Source organism: Protomyctophum parallelum (assembly GCF_964188405.1).
Source record: "Protomyctophum parallelum genome assembly, chromosome: 20".
NCBI lineage: Eukaryota > Metazoa > Chordata > Actinopteri > Myctophiformes > Myctophidae > Protomyctophum > Protomyctophum parallelum.
In genome coordinates, this window is record NC_139718.1 from 29,328,820 (window position 1) to 29,347,311 (window position 18,492).

Genomic DNA, 18,492 nt, shown 5'->3' on the forward strand with positions numbered 1-18,492 from the left:
TACTGCTCTGCTTATTTAATTTAACAAACAAGAACTTTTCGTCCATGCAAGGGTTCAAATAAAGCATGGGAGAACTTTCCCTTAATTTTAAGAACTGTGGGGATGTGCATACCTTTTTGTTTTTCCATATGCTTTTGTATCATGACAATGGGGGAGAGAGAGCGAGACACAGACAGACTAGACACAGAGAGGTTAAGTAGCCTATAAAGCTTTGGAGTTGTGTTGCCTTCAAAAACATGGGTTTGTGGTAACAGGAGTTACAGGACACACCCAAGAAGTGATAGCAGCCGCAGGAGAGTAGAAAGAATACAGTCGAGTATGTCCCCACAACTGCATGTCTGCATCCATTTGTAGTACATTTCAAAACTTGAGGGACTGTTCTTCTACTCACTGCAACACTTCTCCCCTTCCTCCACTTAAGTCTCCACCTCTGCTTCAGTCTTCCTATACTTCCTATACTTATTTGCCAACATTCACTTACATTTATAAGTATAGTAGTTATACATTTTATATACACTTATGCATTTATACAGGGAGATGAGAGATCCCCATTGTCTTATGGATATGATTCATTCACGCAACATGGAATCACAGAGATGAAAACATATTGAACAAACATTGTCTTATTTAAATATCACCCACTCAAACCACCATGGTCCAGTAGCCCCTTTCGGGACCCTTACCGTCTCTGAAGTTTGGACGACGGTAGGGTCCCTGAGTAGTTCTTCCACTCTCCACGCCGTGCTGCGCTCTGCTTGAGTGTCAGTGAGATGTTTCAAAGATGCATAAAACGGCTATAGGAGACCGCCGCAACGTGTATGAAATGGCATTAAGTGCCGATGGCGTTAAGTATTTTTTTTTTAAGTTTTGGCTGCTCTGAAATTCTCTCTTCCTCACTTCTCATGATGTTGAAACATCTCACCGGCACTCAAGCAGAGCGCAGCACGGCGTGAACGGAGGCTATATACATCTGTCTCCCATGGAGAGTGGAAGAACTACTCAGGGACCCTACCATCAGCTAAACTTCAGAAACGGTAAGGGTCCCGAAAGGGGCTACATGGTCCAGTTGGTTGGTTGCAACTGTAACATGGCCTCTGGGGGCTGATATTGGGGAACTTGTTCTTGCGTGTCACCCATGTTGTTTGCCTTATGACATGTTTAAATAGGTTTCACTGTATTAAGGGATCCAGTCAGATTTCTTCCAGTTTAAAGGTATTGTACTCGAGTTGGTGCTCAGCTCAACTCCAACTTTTGTATGTGAAAGAAACTTCTTATTAAAGGAAACTTCAACAATGACTATTTGACAGAAAAGATTCTCATATCTTCATAGGATTACTTTAACGGCATCGAATATGCACCACGTGAACCTGTTTAAAGTTATACACACATCACACAGATGAGTGTTCCCAGCTGCTCCATATAGGACAGTCACTGTTGAAGTTTTCTAGGTAATGTTTCACAGTATGCTGTGCTACATACATATTTTGTAAATAATACAGACAAATATATTTTCCTCTACCACCATCAATTTATTCAATCTTTTAGCTTCAATATTTCCGGAAAGAAGTGGAATATAATAAATGAAATAATTACAAAATGCAAAAACAAAAGATCAGAGAATAGATCATATTCACAGGTTTGATTAAAAAAACAAACAATAAAAGCCTGATGAAGCAAAATCAGACAATGAAAGACAGACTGATTGAATCTCCCCTGTCCTTTCAGCTGCAAACAGTAGACCAAAACCAACACAACATTGTAGCTTTATAGTGGTAGCTACATTGTGGTACAGTAGCTAGTAGCTTTAGGGGTGAGCAGAGCAACCCTGTCTTTTGGCCACAGCTTTTATAGATAATGCAGCCACAGACTATGTCATAGTCCCCTGTGAGGTCAAATAATCAACTATGTTTAGTGCTTGTGCAAAACATAAATTTAGAAATCAACTATTTAAAAACAAGATAGAGTGTGAGTGTGTGTGTGTGTGTGTGTGTGTGTGTGTGGGGGGGGGGGGGGGGGTCAGGGGTGGGCATAGTGTTAAAATACAAAATGAGGATATTGCAACAAATGAAATGAAGACTGACAATTAAGACAGATGAATTAAGAAGTACTGAGGAGTACTAAAACAATAATAATAATAAAAAAGATAGTAAAGAGAGAGCCACTGGTATAAGAGGTAACCAGTCTGGCACCGGCACCGTTTTCTGGGCGTTGATTGTTTCTGCAATGATACCCTATATTTACAGTGTGATGCTGAACATCCAATCATAGGATGCAATGAACGTCAATAAACATAATTCTTTGAAAAAAAATAAGGTAAAACCCCCAAATAAAAAACATCAACGTAAAGCAGCTGTCCCTTCACACAACCTTTCTTTACATCACATTACAAATTAGCACTGTCGTGAGCCTGTGTACTGGATAGATTCTTTATAGATATACATATATATATATATATATTCATGTATAATATATATGGTCATTTCTTGTATACACGCACATCCACTCATCTCACTGTAGCTAGCCTTTGCCTTTGGCAAGATTACTTACAACTCTTCTGTTAAGATTTTCAAAGCTATTTAAAATATACTTAATGCATAAAAATAAAGATTTTGGCATTCTCTCTTTATTCTTCTGATTTTGAAGTCTATTTTCTTCTTTTCTTTTTAATGAGAACCTCTGGTCTGTCTTGGAAGCTCAGTTCTCTCGTCTCAGTGCTTACAGCAGTTCATCTGCCAGGTGAGGGAAGAGTCTTGTCTCCTGCCAAACCAGGGGGGGGGGGGGGGTGAGGTGGGGAGGTTAGGAGCTGCATTAGGGAAGAGTGAAGGTGGTGGGGAACAGGGGAGGGGATAGGAGGCACTACACCTGAATCGAGTTGCTCGTTATGTGTCCCTCCTGAGATAGTAGGGGCTGAGAAGAGGGGGTTAGAGGGGGCTCAGCTCCGCTCTCCACAGGGTGACCACGGCCAATCCGAAGCGATGACAAAAACAAATATAATACAGATGCTAATGAAATGCCTGGTGAGCTGCGCCCCTTAATGACTGCCACTTGTTTTTTGTCCAGAGCTCTTGCTTCCATAATGATTTACTGAATGCCCCACTTATTATACTCCCAGCTTCTTTTCCCCTCTCTGCTTGCCCACAGAAGCAATGAGAGAGAGAGAGAGAGAGAGAGAGAGAGAAAGAGAGACAGAGGGCAGTGTCCAGTCTCCGCCCTTCTCTCCAGTCTCTTCCCAGCCTTCTCTACTCAACGTATTATCATCAACCGGTCCATTTCCTTATCTTTGCTCCCCCCAAACGCTAAACCCCCACTTCCTCCCCCGAATCTTCAGAGCTGGATCTCGAAGGTCTTGTGCAGCTCACTGGAGAAGGGGTTTGTGGGTGAGGGTGTAGTGCGTTGGCGGGATCGGCTCTCCAGTGCGGCCCACTGGGCCTCGAAGGCGTCTGCCGGCGGCTGGGAGGGGGGCTGTTGGGCCGGGGAGGACGGAGCCGGTATTGAGGCGTGGGTGGCAGAGGCCCAGCCATCTGCCCCGTTGAAGGCCGCAGTGCCGTTAGACGGCTGGAAGGGAGCTGGGGCTGGGACGGGGACATGGATGGCCGCAGCCAACTGCAGGGGTTTGTTGAATGGACTGACGTTGCCGATAGGAACTGCGGTATGGGCGTCATACTGTGGTATGGTGGCAATGGGCGGGACAGGGACCGAGAAGGGCGGCTGAGGCTGCACAGCGGAGCCAAACACGTTAGCCACCATCTGCGACGGCGTGATGCCAACCACGGGCACATTGGGCTGGGGAAATGGCAGGCCATTGGACATCGGGTAGGGAGCCTGGGCCTGGGTGTGGTAGGTTGGCTGGCGAGGGGGAAGAATGGGCACTGCAGCGGTGGGTAGCGAGGACATGAAGGCCACGGGTGTTACGGAGGCCACAGGCACAGGGGAGGCAAAATGCTGGGCAGGGACTGCCGGTGCTCGGACAGACTTGGTCACTTCTTCCAACCACCGGTCGGCTTCCGACGGCGTGCGTTTGTGGGAGGGCAAAACTGGAGAAGATGTGGGTGGAACCACAATCACGGAGTTAGGGGTCGCCCAATCACTTCCTGTTGACAGAAAGCAGTTAACAGTGAGTGAATGAAATGATCAATGATAGAAAACAACTGAGTGTGTGTTGGTAAAATTGGCACAGAAATATTAAAGAGCGTTAGTGATTTTCTTTTAAAAACATTAAAATAAACGTTAAAACTCAGTTAAAGCTCTATATTTTGTGCCTTTTTTTTGTTGAGTCTCCCTATCGCTCCAGCTCTTAATAAATAATACATATTCAGGTCGGGTTAACCATTTTGTCCAATCACGAGAGAGAACCTCCTGGATTGGATTAAAAAGCTCATTCATCACCAGTTCCAATTTTGTCTGTTAATTGTCTCCACCAGGCCGAAGGTATGGGGAGAGAGTATGTTTTGCACTCCATCCGTCCGTGTGTGTGTCCGTCCGTCCGTCCGTCTGTTTATAGCAAATCTCCGGCACAGTTAACCTGGTCCATGCCAAATTTTGCACACACAGTCCCTGGATGCCAACGATGAACCTCTGCCCCAAATGTTCCAGAACGGCCTGTTATAGCGCCACCATGAGGCAGACATTTGTAAACCACATTTTTTGCTTACTCCTCCGGATTCTGTCCAAAACTCCTGCAAATCGTTACACAGTATGGCCTGGGCCATGGCTCAGTGGTCCAGGCACCTTTGGCTGGTAATCCAGTCTGGCAGTGTGCCGCGGGTTCGACTCCCGATCCCGACGGCCTTTACTGCATGTCACCCCTCCATCTCTCTCCGCATTTCCTGTCAGCCTACTGTCTGTCCCTCCATAAAATATATAAAATAAAGGTGAAAGCCACAAATTCTTCTTCTTTTTTTTAATTAAAAAGAATCCTTACACATTACGTCATGTGTTCAAGACGGATCTGTCCGATATTTCATATTCCATCCTAATTGGCTAACATTAGCTTTCAAAGTTTGGAACAAAAAGCTGCATGCAATTTCTGTGAAATCTTTCACAGACTTTCCTACTAGGCTGAGGAAATCCCACCCTTTTCACATTGGCCTGTTATAGCGCCACCAACATTTTTGGAACAAAATGCCTCAAATTATCCAATTGCTATCCAAGACGCAGAAGAAATGGCACCCTTTTCACCTTGGGCTCAGAACGAAAATACATCGCATGGATGCAACTGGGACGTATCCTCAGTGATGTATCCCAAGGTCATCAGGGTTTCGGGTCTCGCGAACATCATAGCCGCAATGGTTCTGCAGGCTCCACCGCTGGGCAACGGTAGTACTGCAGGCTCCACTTGCGGCTCGAATGGCCCTCCTAAAGGCCTCACCGAAGGTTTTTGGGCTTCCTCCTCACCGAGGATGCAGGCTGGGGCGCAAACCCAACCTGTTCCCGGGGTGCTGTCTACATTCCGCCTGTCACCCGTCTGTCCGGTGGTCACCAGACTATACCTGGTTGTCACAGTCTATTCCTATGAGTCACTATAAATAGAATACCTCAGAACGAAAATACATCGCATGGATGCAACTGGGACGTATCCTGATGTATCCCAAGGTCATCGGGGTTTCGGGTCTATTCAGCCAATTATAGCGCCCCCAGGAGGCCACAACCTGACCTGGCCTGGTGGAAACCTGTGCCCCAAGGGGCACTTTTTCTAGTTATTTATTTTGTTTCCAATTCCAGGAGACTCTCTCCTGACATCTATTTTAACAAAACAAATATCACTTACACCACCTTCAACATTGAATCTTTACAGTATATAATTGCCCCAAATACAGGGACAATCAGACTTCATAGAAAGTCAGTGCAATAGTGCGATAGAAAACACGTGAGAGACTAGTGCAAGACCAACTGGAAACATGCATATGACTTTGGATTTCATTTCAACGGCATACTCCAGAGCATATCACATGACATGCATATTAACATGTGAATGAGATGAGATGAGACACATGTGAACCGCTCCTCTCCCTCTTGCTTACCTGGCTGGGCTGAGGCAGGGGCCGTTGCTGGGCTCTTAGCCCAGGGGTTAGTGTCTCGAGCAGGCAGTGGAGGGGGCAGAACTGGGGGGTTAGCGGTAGCAGTAGCTGCAATAGTCGCAACAGGGAAGGCGGGAGCTGTGCCGTTCACTACAGCAGATAAGAGATATATGCTAGAACGGGCAAGCTTGTGATGTGGATGTCGTAGCATAAGCTAAATATTAGACATGCAGTAACATTCACATGCAATGAATTAGAAGTCTTTTACATGCATCATACATACATACATACCTGTACATATTGTTATACATTTGAGAAAATATTATGTTAACAGATTCAATTTTAAATAGACAGAAACACTACATGTTTCAACGTCCCTCTGTAATTTTCTGCACTTAAGCTAATTCAATGAGTCTAATAAAGCCAATTTGAAATGTCTTATATTTCTCTGTAAAGTTTGTCTCATTTGTCTGTTGTGAACATGTGTTAAAGCCACACTCCAAACTAAATTCCCCGCCTGGGACAGATAAGTCTTTAATAAGTCAGGAGGTTACCTGGGGCGACAGGAGACTGTGGGGACGAGGCCGGTTTAGGCATTGGTGCCGAGGAGAAGGGGTCCTCTGGGGGCCCGCTGAACGCTGTGGTGATCTGGGTGCACAGCGAGCTGATGCTGTCTCCTTCTCCTTCTACTTCTGGGACTGCAAAAGGAACAACAGAGAACAAATCTAATGAAGCAATAAAGGGTAACACGGGACCTGTGGATGTTTCTCCCCTACACCTTCTTCACTCAGCTAATGAAACCATGTGCCAAAATAAAGATGAAAATATGAAGGGGAGAGATCGACAACCACCCACTTTCTTTTCTTTTCTTTTTTATAATTTTTATCTCACGATTTTGCAACCCATTTTTTCACCCCCAGTGTCAATTATCTAATGTAATCCTGGACTTCCTCTGCCAACCTGGAGAGGGCTGCGGACTGACTTCACGCTTCCTTCTATGCATGAGGAGTCCAAGCTGCTTCTTTTCACCGACAGGGGGAGTTTCCCCGGCCGGGTGTAGCACGTGGAAGGAACACGTTATTCTGACCAGTTCCTTTCCCCTCCATCAGACGCCCGGCTGGACAGGGGGAGGTAGTTTAGAGACCAGGATTACATTCTAAATGTTTTTTGTGAGGGTACCTAACTTGGGGACACGGGGAGAACATGCACACTCCACACAGAAAGGCCCTTTCGTCAACCCCGCCTCGGATATGGGCACTGATGACATGGAGGAGAGAACACGCCCCCAGCGCCCACAGCGTCCCCAGCGGGAATCGAAACCAGGACCTTCTAGCTTGAGGCGACAGCACTACCCACTGTGCCACCGTGTCCCATCACCCACTTTCATTTGAGCAAAAAAAGCTAAAGGAGATTTGAGGGAACAGATCTTGGCTTTGGCTGGTTGATTTATCTGCACTACCTGCAGCTATTATGTTGAGGTAGACTAGAGGATTTCAGTTCTGAAAATATAATAGGCCTGTAAATTATTCACAGTTGCAGGTGAAGTTACAGATGTTTGTGGGTGACATTCCATTTACTTCTTGTAGGTGTTGTTGGTGAAACAAAAGGGCAAACAACAAGGTAAGTGTAAGCTGTGTGGCTTGAACTCTTTTACAGTCACTGTTGCATTTGCTTTGGAAACAAGTTACTGACTATAAAGAAAAGTCATCTGTGAGAAGGCAAACTACAACCACAGTTTTATGACATATGGCACGACTCACCTGTGTTTTTGATGGGGAAGTCAGTCTTGCGCTGCATGGTGGAGGGCAGCTCGCAGCGCAGCGACAGCTGCCGTTTGAAGGGCGAGGTCTTCTGGCTGAGGGCTGGAAATCCTCGGAACGAGCCCTGCCTGGCCAGGGCCTCAGCAGGTGCATGCCGGCGGGGGATAACCTGGGGCCCCAGGATGCCGCCTGACAGGGGTGGAGAGGACGAGGACGGGGATGAAGGGGAGCCTTGAGGGGCATTCGATGAGTTGGCTGCAGCTGCATTCGAGGCTGAGCTTACAGGGACAGCAGCCTTTATGTCCGTCTCACCTGTTGCAGGAAGGGATGATCAGAGTTACATTAGAAAAGACTAGATTCTACATAAAACAACAAAACTCCATCCAGAAGGTAGCATCGCAAATTGGAGGGTAATCAATTCCTCGGACGGACGTTTTTTCAGACGTCGGAAGCATGTATTGACCTTTAGTCTCAATTACAGTGGTTTTAATGTTTCATACCTCTCACTGCTAATGTTTAGTTTATGTTCTCATAAACACACTCTGGAGAAGCTACGTCAAATAAAACAAAATGCTACATTGACCATAATGTCGGTCCCTAATGCTGGGGAACAGATCCAACTACTTTCAACCTATTTTGGGCAGGTAGGCATTAGGCAAAAAGTTTAAAAATATTTTAAATGTTTTCAAAACGCTTCCTATAGAATGTAAGAAACCCAAAAATCTGTAATATGTATTGCTGCTGTTGTACATCCCATGACCTCTTTTTTTTTTTTTTTTTGTCTTTTGTTTTTACTCAGTTTTCTTTTACTGTTGATGTTTCTGTCCTATTGTATGTCTTGTTTGTCTTTTGTGTCTGTCTTGCATATTCAAAAATTCTAAAATAAAGAGTTAAAAAACGCTTCCTATGAATTAAGATGGCTAAAGAGGCAGTAAATAATTGTAAATGTAAACATCATATGGTTGGATTTATAATTTGAATTTAATTATAATATAACCTAGATGTCTTTTTTCAGGACTGCCTAAGAAAACAACTGACAGATTACAACTTGTCCAAAATGCAGCAGCCAGAGTTTTAACTAGAACTAAGATGAGAGAACATATTACTCCAGTTTTGGCATCGCTGCACTGGCTTCCGGTTGTTTTTAGGATTGATTTTAAAATGATTTTACTTGTCTATAAAGCTCTCAATGGTCTCGCACCTTCCTATCTACATGACTGCCTGCCTAAATATGTCCCAAACCGCCCCCTAAGGTCTTCCACCGCCGGCCTGCTCGCTTTGCCCCAAAAAATGGCAACTAAAAAATACGGGGAAGCAGCTTTTTGCTTCTACGGGCCGTCGGCATGGAACAAGCTCCCACTGTACCTTCGTCAGGCAGCCTCTGTAGACATTTTTAAAGCTCAGCTCAAGACCCACTTCTACAACATTGCCTTTAATTGATCTTATATATTTTTTTTTTTCATGTCCTCACTGTACTGCATTACTGCTTGTTTTTTAATGTCATTGCCTTGCTTTTCTTTTATTCTCCATTGTTCTGTAAAGCACTTTGAGCTGCATTTCATGTCATGAAAGGTGCTATACAAATAAAGTTTTATTATTATTATTATTATAATAATTTTGACAATTTTTAAGGGTACTTATCAATACAATCAATGCTGGCCTAGTGGCGAGAGGGAAGCATTGGCTTGTATTATTTCAGCAACAAAGCATGAAGTTCATATAAATCCAAAGTGGTGCATACTGCGTACACTGCGTACATTACCACAGGTGGCCCCAGTGGGTTTTAATCCCTAGCCGAGGCTGCCCAGTCACACTCCTATAGACTTCTCAGCTAGTACATGTTTTACTGCATGTTTTAAGTTACGTGCAATAACAGTTTGTGCAATAACAGCTGCAATACATGTTTCAAGGTGCAATAGCAGGAAGTGTGTGTGTTTTTGTTGTATTCGTTGTCTTCAGATATTTTAGTGATTTGATGCACTGATTGGTTGGCACTTTTAATTGCGTTGTACATGTTACAATGACAATAAAGATCTATCTCTATCTAGTATGTATTATTCAGTAAGTAGTATATAGCACTACTGGGAAGTGGTACCATGAAAACAAAGACATGTAGAAACACACAAACATGCAGACCTTTCTTGGCATCCTGTAGCTGCCTCATGACCTCCTCCCTCTCGGCCGCCTCAGTTGCCGTGGTGACGCGGAAGGAGCCCTCGCGGGTGAAGGTTGTTCGGTTGGCGTCGAAGGTGGCTGTCACACCGCACTCCTTCTCTCGCTTCTGCTTGCGCTCCAGACAGGCAGCAAAGGCACAACCCACCGCATGGCTCAGACGCTCACCCTGAGGAAGCACATGAACACAAACGTCGTCCATCAGGTCTTTGAATGCCGTAAACATTTGTAATATTTATTATAAATATATCCAAAGAGGATTCTTTTCTCAATGGCAATATAAATTAGAATACATGACTAGAACAGACGAGAGTAGACATGCACTGACATCTGTCAGTGCATGTCCTGGGTCTGGCCAAAGATTCTTATCCTTATGCTGTTTTGTTTTGATACAATGCATCATATTCCACTCCATTCTAAATATATGCTCTTCTATTCCAAGTACTACAGTAGCAGTGTGTTTGTGTTGGGCTCTCACCGAGTCCTTGACGGCCATGAAACAGTGGCAGATCCAGCGTCGTGTGGTTCCATCTCTGCAGATGTAGGAGAACGCCCGCTCAAAGTTCCGGTCTGGAGCGCAGAATGACACCTTCTCTATTGTCTGATCAAGGATCAGATCCTGCAGGAGTACATTTCAAGTTTTCTTGTTAACATTACAATTAAAATGTTACTTACAATACCCAAGGTAATGGAAATAATCACATACATAGAATGCAGAGAGAGCAGTATAGTGTCTCACGAAACTAGGATTCCAGGTAAACCATGAACCTAGCATGTCTAATCAATATGCTAAATAACAATCTGCACACTGAAACTATACCAGGTAAACAATGAACCTGGCATCTGTCTAAATATAATAATCTAAATTACAGTCATGACAGCGATTATGCAGACAAATATGTATGCATAGTAGTCATATCTTGGTCAGACGCTAGCATCTTATTACTACTCGTATTATGTTTTTGCTTAGTATTGTATATTATTGTTAGTCTTTAAATGTCTTGATGAATTGAATACACAGGACCCAGGAATGGGAACAAGCTCTGAGTGCGTAGCTGGGTTATCCTTGGCATTAGCATTCTGTTGTATAAATCTGTGCCACTCTGACTCTTTTTGCATTATTGTAGTATTACATTATTGTAAGTATAGAGGGTATGCTTAAAGTGAATGGCACATCGAGTGATAAATCGAGTGGAAAAGCAACAGGCAAAGTGAGTTTAACATTGTTTAATGTTGTTTAATGCAATCAGACTTTTCTGTTTGGATGCATACCCTGAAGAAGGCAGTTGTACCTGCCGAAATGTTGGTTCCTACTCTGCATCCTAATAAATAATCGGCAAATAATCAGTGTGTGCGGCCACTCTTTTGTCTTCTTAAGACTTAATTCTTTGGATGCATGGGCTGTCAAGGCCAGAAAGTAGTTTTTTGCCACTCAGTAAGCATTCCTGCATAACTTCTGGGTTTGTTGATGTCACGCGTGACGCGCACTCTCTATAGAGTATTCAATCAATCAAATCAATCAATCAAGAGAGAGAGAGAGAAGGCGGCAAGGGGTGAGGTGGAGTCTGAAGAGGTGAGTCTTCAGATTACGGCAGAAAATTGGGGAAAAAAGTCTGCCGTTCTGACTGCAATGGCACCGTTTTGGAGCCACCGTCCGGTGTTAGCTGATCTGAGTGAGTGGGAGGGGTTGTAGGGTTGGATCAGGCCTTGAAGGTACGTATAGGGGTGCCATGCCTTTCGTAGCCTGGACTCCAGGCTCTGGAGTACAATGGCGGCACCTGGTCATTAAACTCTTATCTAAAGTACCATGTAGTACCAACTCACTTCCAACAGATGGCACTCTAACATTGAAATCATACTTCAGTTATCAAGTCTGATGTGCTTTTGCAAGTGCAGCAGAGTGCAGATTTCATCAGAGGAGGAAGCTTGGGAGCTTTACCACAATGACAGCAATTCACTTTCCTGTATAAACTGCTTCAACCAAGTTAAGAAACACTTCCTCTTTATTAAAAACCAATAAAATACATACTTCCTGTCCGTTTTCTGAGTTTGGACAAAACATATTTACACTCCAAGTTCTCAAAAATATAGATAAAAGTAAAGATAGATAGAAAATATGAACAATATTCAGGCTTCTTTGACTCTGATTGATACGGAGACTGCTGTGTGTGGGGAGGAGGGGATTGATTGATTGATTGAACATTGTAGTGTAGAATGGGTACATTTCAAACTAAATGGTGGGGGGCACATGCATTCAGCATTACCTTTGTTTTGTCGTCTACAACGCGGAGGCCATCTGCTGACACCCACAACACAGCCCGAACTGCTTTCTTCCCAGCCTGAAGAAAAACACACAGGGAGGAGAGAGATGGACAAGTGAGAAACACAGAGATGGATCAAAGACCAGTCTCTCCACTAACCCCCAAAAAAGGGACTGACCTTTAACCCACGTTCTTACATACCTATAACATAATACACGCACACACACACACACACACACACACACACACTCTCTCTCTCACGGCACCTGGAAACAAGAGGAAAAGGCACCGTGTGTGAGAGGCGAGCTTCCAAAGGAAGAAGTGAAGAAGACCGAAGTCGTGAGTTGGTGTTTCCAGTGTTGCCGTGCGTTGTGACCGAGAACCCAAAATGCAACGAAGGAAATCAAAGATGATGATGTGAACACAGGCACGATGAAAGGAAGTAGACAATGGTGGCCCGTGTGTTAAAACAACGAGGATAATGACAACAGCACGCTCAAACACAGACAACACTTATTCAACACAAACTGCTCATTGTTCCATTTCAGCTCTGTGGAAGAGCAGCTGATGGGAGAAAGGGCGCGCCCAGACGTCCAAACACACACAGTGCCCTACCATTATCCCACCCCACCTGTCACACACACACACACACACACAGTGTTTGCTTCCGTTTCAGTACAAATCCAAACCCCTAACCCCATGTCGTGTTTCTCTTCCCGCTTTCAGAGGTTGTGATCGAAAGGGTGATGTGAGACATGAAAAGTGAAATAAATAAAATAAAATAAGAGAAAAGAACAGAAGCACACACTCAGACGCACACAAAACAGAACTTACTTTTGAAAAGAAGCCTTTGAAGAACTTCCTGTCCTGGAAGTGGAAATTGATAAGGAGGGGGGGGGGGGGCGGGGTGAGGAGAAGGGGTCAGGGTGGGAGAATTGGGGGAAGGAACAAGGTATGGAGAGGTTACCGATGATGTTCTTACAAAATGTACCGAGGAGGAGCCCAAGCGGTGGGTGTTTGGATTCGATTGGGGTCGAGGTGGAAGAGAAGCTGGGTCGTGTGAGTGGATGGTAAGCGATTGAGTGAATGGTTGGACGAGTGAGAGAGTGAGTGAGTGAGTGAGTGAGTAATGGATGCGATCAAATGGAATGGCATGGGGGAAGTGGGATGGTGGGTATCAAGACAATTTCCAGATTAACAGCCAGGGCGATAGGTGATCTTAAAGCCAGTATCATCATCACAATGATTGGTGCTTGTTAGTTCTACCACACTGCGGTTCACCAGACATTACACCTCAATGCCCAATCCCCAACACCATCACTCACCAAGATATTTCCACTGCTTTCCCTGCAGAGCTGCTGCCCCCCCCCCCCCCCCCCCCCTCACAAACACACATTCTCCCCCGCCTGGGAGCGTATCAGACACCCTATGATACAAGACTACAGGATTCCCGCAGCTGTGTCATCAGAGCCCTTCTGGATAGGGGAGATAAGGTTGAGATTCAGGTGAGAGTGGCTGGGAGGACATGGAGGTGGGAGTAGGGAGTGATAATCCTAAATCCTTTTTTCTTCCCTCACCTCAGATGCCCAAGAGACCAAGATGATTTTCAGATTGTTCGGTCGACAGAAAACGGATTTCCCACAGAGAATACAGACCAAGATAGTTTGACCCATGCATCAGCTTAGCTTAGTGAACGAGGCCGAGGAGTCAGATTCATTGTTAAATAAAGTTGAGTCTGATAATCATGGCCTGGTTCTCTGCTTAGGCTGCACAATTAACACTGTAGCAGTACACTGCTTACATTTCACATCCTCTTGACAATTGAGAATACAATAAACAATGAACATTTTATACATGTATGCCCACTGTACTTTAAGACAGTCCAGATGTTCATCAACACAGACTGCAGTAGTTAAGACTATGGAGTCAGTCCAGACTTGCATTCATTGCTGAATGGCACGAGTCACAGTGAGGGGTCAAGTTTATGTCACTGCAGTGCCAGCTGTACATGAATTTATCTTTTCTTATGCTTCTTTTTAGCAGGCTGTGTTGGTAGTTGTGCAAGTGCAAGTGTATATTGGCCTACAGGTGGCACTAGAGAAAAGGCCAAAGGGTCAACTAAATAAGCAGGGTTCATTCTCTGAGGACCAGCCACTGAGCCAGTAGTTTACGAAGTATAGTTTGGTATCAAAGTGTTGGACAATTGGACGGGAAAACATTCAAGTAAGGCTGATATTGCCTTTGTTAGAGCCCTGCTGCTAGCAGAGCTAAAAATGTGTGCCACTTAGCTCCTGTTACTGGGTCATGGCGGAGGAGATGGTAGTCAGTATAGCCTGTTAATTCATGATTTAACATGTTCCCAGCATTTAGACATTCACACCAATGTGTAAGTAGTGTTAGTGTGTATGTGAACCAGTCATGCAGAGCTCACTTAGGTACAGTCAGTTAGTCAGACTAAGTTGAGGTTAAGCCTATTGCTCTAATGTGTTAAGACAACCAGAATGGGAGGGAAGTGTGGGAACAAGGAGGGACATTCAGGTGTTTCACAGGATCCTCACAATAACATAAACCTGCTCAAAAGACAAAACAAAAGTAAAAACAAAAACAAACAATGACAAGAAATTAAGCCAAAAAGAAGATGTAATGACAATGCGACATTAAAGTATTCAACCACTACTATATATATATATATATATATATATATATATATATAAATAAAGGATATTTAGAAATTCTATACAAAGATAATAGAGGATAGTTGGATGGAGAAAGGACAGGTTCTGGGTGAAGATCAGGGATGAAGAGTAAAAGGTAAAGTAAATATTAAACAAGAAGCTAGCTAACCTTCAAGTAAGGCTTATACCAAGGGTATAACTCAATTGTATATAAACAGCACCAGTATTAGTGTAGTAACTTGTACAAGGAATCACAAAATTCACCTGCCTGTTCTGTCATTCCCCCAACCCACACCTACAGTCAGCCAGACAAAACTTTACCAGCATTTGGCAAATCGCTGGTGTCAGTTTTCACGCCCTACACATCCGTAGAATGCATTACCGGTGACAGCCCTCATGCCTTGTGCAACATCCATTACAGAGGATGTCTTCTTGGGCAACATCTGACAGAGCTTATGCCAATCAAAATAAGAAAACCCAAACCCGAGCCATCTACTTTTAAGCTTAGTCATCATAGTTGGGTGCAGGGACTTGATTTTACCTGACAGGTTGTGTGAGAATCCTAAAACCAGCCTGAAGGAACAGTGGTGGGAGGAGCTTTGCACACACACACACACACACACACACACACACACACACACACACACACACACACACACACACACACACACACACACACACACACACACACACACACACACACACACACACACACACACACACACACACACACACACACACACACACACACACACACACACACACACACACACACACACACACACACACACACACACACACACACACACACACACACACACACACTCTGAGCTTACAAAGTTAAATCCTGTTCCTGTGGTCATTTAAACTGGGAAACCATTGTTCCGATGGGAGATCACATACTGTAGTGTACAGTGTCGGAAACAAGACAGGGTCTAATAACATTGTGGATCTCTGACATCATGTAGCCAGTCTATGACGTTAGTCATCTATGACGTCAATGCACGTCATTACTCTTATGTCAGTAATATCCATGTTTTGACATGGTTTTGGGGCTGTTTGTCTGCCATTGACTATAACATTTAATTAAATTTATGAAATTATATTATATTATATATATATTATAAAATTAAAGTATGAAAAAGTTAAATACTAGTACTCCAAACAGTACTCATAAAGTTTGTTAAACAATGTCCATAAAAGCATATAAATTATAATATGTCAACCTTTGTCAATAGACATTAGCCACCCATCAATAAAAAGCCAAACTAATTTACCAGTGTTTAACTGGTGAGAATGAAAATAGTTTTTATACAATGAATTGTATACGGGTTACTGTAATGTTTCTCTGAGAACCAGTCAGATCCAGCGAAACACATGAGTGAAGTCATCTGTGTGTTGACCATTCAGACAGGATTTAAACCGGAACGCAAAGAAACCACTGTACATTTAGACAGCTTGTATACTGGACCAGCCACTTTGGCAGGTGATCAACACCTAATGCCAATATGTCTGGGAAAATAGTAAAAGTGCCTCAGGAATTTTGGCTTCCACCAGTCTCTGTGGGCGATGGATGTACAGCTTCCTGCCTGTTACCAATACAAAGTAAATACCATTGGGTTTGATGATGGCATCTCATGTAGGGAGAGAGGCCCACCCAGACTTTCAGGATGAACTACACTGCTCTGCAGTTATCCACTGGAAACAACAGAAGAACTACAATTGTTATTGTTCTGATCTTTCTGAAACAGACACCGATACTTAGTGCCTCATTTGTCAATACTAAGTAGCAACCTGATATGTGCGCACAGGTAGCACAAAGGTAACACACACACGCACACATACATGTCTGTAATTCTTGTATGGTCTGGCTCAGGTTTAAACCCTTTATAAATCAAGGATAAATACATACAGAGCGCTGACTACCTTTACACTGCACATGTTTGCCTGTGTAGCGTAAATGAGCTATCATCACGTGACAAAGTATATGGTATCTGATCAGTGCTTAGACTTGTGGACTTCGGAGGCATTTCCAAAACTGGTATCATATTGAAACGACTCTGAGAACAATACACTCAACAGAACATAAGAGTACACCTCCAATACTGGGCCCAGGGCCAGTGGCAACAGGAAGTGACATCGTGTTGATGACAGCAATAATAAAAAAAAAGAAAAGAAAAGAGTGCAGCCTGGAGGCTGGTGGTGCCGCAGTGCAGCTTCCATCTCTTCCAGCACCTCCCCTGTGAGTCACGGGTCATAGAGCTGTGAGAAAGCCCTCATTACAGTCCTGAGGTTGCCAGGAGGAGAGTGGAAACGGCTAAACAGAGCACTGAACTCTGCCATCAGCGTCTCACATGCAGCATATAAACGTATGGGCTGACAGCGAGACCACCTACATGTAGCCTCCTGCATACGCAAGAAAAGTTGAACACGTGCGACACGAGCGATTGTTTCTTTCTTCCTGCACATTGCAGCAGGGCGCTAGAGAGGGGGCTCAATCACTTCTCCCAGCCTTGTGTAGCATCAACCTGATGCTGTGAGACGGCAAGGTTGTGTTTGTGCTGTTTGCCAATGCCAAAGTCTGTTTTGTGCACTGTTACCAATACAAATTAAATTAATTTGGCTGCGATGACTTCTCTTCAACATGGGGCGGCCCACCCTCCAGTCTTTCAGCGGCAGCACTATTGAACGTGTTAGACAGAGAGCAACAGAAGAACAATACTCCCAAATACACAATACAACTCCTTTTCTCACACCATCTCCCTCCCCACCTTTTCTATGCACCTCGATCCCCCCACCTCACTTCCTGCTCACTCCTCATCTCCCTCATTAACCAATTCACACTCATCCATGTCCCCGAACAATTCCTTTGCCCTTTTCTCCAAATCTCCCTCCAACAGTTCTCTCACATTTTACTCTAGTGCCCCATAACAGCAGCTGATGCCTCAGGGCCTCGATGACGAACTGCCTCCCTTTCACCGGCTTACAACAGTTACTCGCCATGTGACAATGTAGGGGCCTTTATTCTTAGTTTTTAATCCTGGGTGATTTGGTCAGTCATTCCTGGAACCGAAATATTTGTGGCAGAAAAGACACTTGCCACCAGGGGGCAGTTCTACACCCAATGAGGATTTAAAGAGTTTCCTGGTCAGGTGAGCCTGCAGGTAAAACTGCCACCTCCAGTGACAGGGTTCAGCATGGTAACATGTTCCACCTCCAGTGACAGGGTTCAGCATGGTAACATGTTCCACCTCCAGTGACAGGGTTCAGCATGGTAACATGTTCCACCTCCAGTGACAGGGTTCAGCATGGAAACATGTTCCACCTCCAGTGACAGGGTTCAGCATGGAAACATGTTCCACCTCCAGTGACAGGGTTCAGCATGGAAACATGTTCCACCTCCAGTGACAGGGTTCAGCATGGAAACATGTTCCACCTCCAGTGACAGGGTTCAGCATGGAAACATGTTCCACCTCCAGTGACAGGGTTCAGCATGGAAACATGTTCCACCTCCAGTGACAGGGTTCAGCATGGAAACATGTTCCACCTCCAGTGACAGGGTTCAGCATGGAAACATGTTCCACCTCCAGTGACAGGGTTCAGCATG

The 18,492-nt window shown here is 44.4% G+C and overlaps 1 protein-coding gene across 3 annotated transcripts in view; it reads right to left on the minus strand.

The window, feature by feature from the left end:
- Positions 1-2,002: 2,002 nt before the first annotated feature.
- The window catches only part of numb (NUMB endocytic adaptor protein), a 65,702-nt gene continuing 49,212 nt past the window's right edge, over positions 2,003-18,492 (minus strand). The window contains exons 4-11 of one of the 3 annotated variants that reach the window (XM_083792297.1): positions 13,045-13,077; positions 12,214-12,288; positions 10,428-10,568; positions 9,914-10,118; positions 7,778-8,089; positions 6,572-6,715; positions 6,021-6,167; positions 2,003-4,091 (exon numbers count right to left, since the gene is read on the minus strand). In XM_083792297.1, the coding sequence (XP_083648423.1) occupies positions 3,325-4,091; positions 6,021-6,167; positions 6,572-6,715; positions 7,778-8,089; positions 9,914-10,118; positions 10,428-10,568; positions 12,214-12,288; positions 13,045-13,077 (1,824 nt within the window). In that variant the 3' untranslated portion in view covers positions 2,003-3,324. The remainder of the gene's footprint in view (positions 4,092-6,020; positions 6,168-6,571; positions 6,716-7,777; positions 8,090-9,913; positions 10,119-10,427; positions 10,569-12,213; positions 12,289-13,044; positions 13,078-18,492) is intronic. The other 2 variants (XM_083792298.1, XM_083792299.1) reach the window with 2 other exon arrangements.